This window comes from Nematolebias whitei, chromosome 10 (genome assembly GCF_014905685.2).
Source record: "Nematolebias whitei isolate Nwh7 chromosome 10, NemWhi1, whole genome shotgun sequence".
NCBI lineage: Eukaryota > Metazoa > Chordata > Actinopteri > Cyprinodontiformes > Rivulidae > Nematolebias > Nematolebias whitei.
In genome coordinates this window covers 1,255,138-1,256,799 of record NC_056507.1, presented here as the reverse complement: position 1 = coordinate 1,256,799, position 1,662 = coordinate 1,255,138, and the positions used below count along the sequence as shown (strand labels likewise).

The window sequence follows — 1,662 nt, the reverse complement described above, 5'->3', positions numbered from 1 at the left end:
ACGTTGTCTTCAGGTGGTTGTCCAGCGTGAGGGGGACGTTGTCTTCATGTGGTTGTCCAGCGTGAGGGGGACGATGCACGGGTCTTTGTTTAATAAGAACATCGTCACTGTCTCTTGTCTGGACCGTAACTTCTGATCCACTCAAGATATTTTAATGAAACTTGAGATGAAATCGTTCCAGCACTCACGGAGTGTCGTGTAATCTTTTCATGACCCCAGCTTGAAGGTCAAGGTCACAGCTAAAGGTCGAGGTCAAAACGAGGTGCTGGTTGCTGAGCGTAGATGTGGTGGAAACCGGTCCTGACACAACAGCTGCTCACTTTTCATCTGCAGCTGTCCGAGTCATTGAGCTCCGTGTTTCGTGACTCCTCTCGGTAACTTCGTCTTCTCCACCTCTTCTTGTAGACGGCCATCAACGAGAACTACCAGACCATGTCGGACACTACCTTCAAAGCCTTACGCCGCCAGCTTCCTGTGACCCGCACCAAGATCGACTGGAACAAGATCCTGAGCTACAAGATTGGAAAAGAGATGCAGAACGCCTAACCAGCAGAGACGAGTACAGACGGACCACCCTGACCCCCCACGTCCCTCCAAACAATGTTGCATGACTGGATAGTTGTATCGTCTTTGTACAATAATTAGAGCAGATGGACAAAGGACGGTTTGTCTCAGACGTCACGTCCCTTCTGTCCACTCACACTCCTGACTCCTCTGTGTCACATCTGTGGGAATAAGGGGGTTCTAGTCGGGGCAGTAAACACATTGGAAGACATAGGAATAAGAAGCAAACCTTGTATGCAACATGGCCACGTGCGCAACGTGTCTGTGAGACCACACCTTTAATTTGACCTGATGCGGGGGGGGGGGCTGTTTGAATTTGGGATTGTAGAGAAAACAAAACGTTTTTGGGAGACTTTGTCTTCATTTACAAAAAGAGGTCAAACTTAATGAAAGTCCACGGTTGATGAAAACAAAAAGCTGCTGGAGTCCAGACGGGTTCTTCTGGCCCAGCTCACCGACGCTCTGCGTTCTTGTTCTCTTCTTCTGGTTCTTCCTCACCGTCTGTCCTGTCTCGACCGTTCCAACCCTCACTCAGCGCCGAGAGTCCTGGCCACCGAACAAGACACGAGTCGCTCAATAATGTGCATATTGTCCAATTTACAATAAAATCAACAAGTATCACTTTTCTCCTCCAGTGCTTATTTTGAGTCAAACAGAAGCCGACTGTATTATTTTACCAAGGCACATTGTAATATATATTCCTGTCTGTCACTTTGGGGATTTATTTCCATGAGATTAACTGTAATTCAGTCACAATTATGTTGGATTAAACCACAAATTTTCTATTTACTGACTCACTCCTAATTTATGAAATCGTAAAGACAAAAGCTTCTTGTTGACGTAGAGTCCGTCTCACTTTATTCAACCAGATCATGAGTTAACACAAACTATGCTGCAACTCATGAGTAAACGATGTTAAATGCTGAACGATTCAGCTGAAAACTAGCTAAAGCATGTCGGCTTTAGCTAGTTGTTGGCTAAAGCATGTCAGCTTTAGCCAACAACTAGCTAAAGCCGACATGCTTTAGCTAGTATTCAGCTGAATCGTTCAGCATTTAGCATCGTTTACTCATGAGTTGCAGCATAGTTTGTGTTAAG

The 1,662-nt window shown here is 45.6% G+C and overlaps 2 protein-coding genes across 4 annotated transcripts in view; both read left to right on the top strand.

Annotated features, from left to right (window-relative positions):
- LOC119416053 (F-actin-capping protein subunit alpha-2) overlaps positions 1-1,185 on the top strand; it is a gene marked incomplete at its 5' end in the record, with an annotated part of 4,560 nt that extends 3,375 nt beyond the window's left edge. Inside the window, 1 exon segment of the mRNA XM_037683225.1 lies at positions 406-1,185. Coding sequence (XP_037539153.1) covers positions 406-546 — 141 coding nt within the window.
- Positions 1-1,662, top strand: part of LOC119416047 (suppressor of tumorigenicity 7 protein homolog) — a 78,905-nt gene that overhangs the window by 47,954 nt on the left and 29,289 nt on the right. The gene's annotated exons all lie outside the window — the stretch shown is intronic.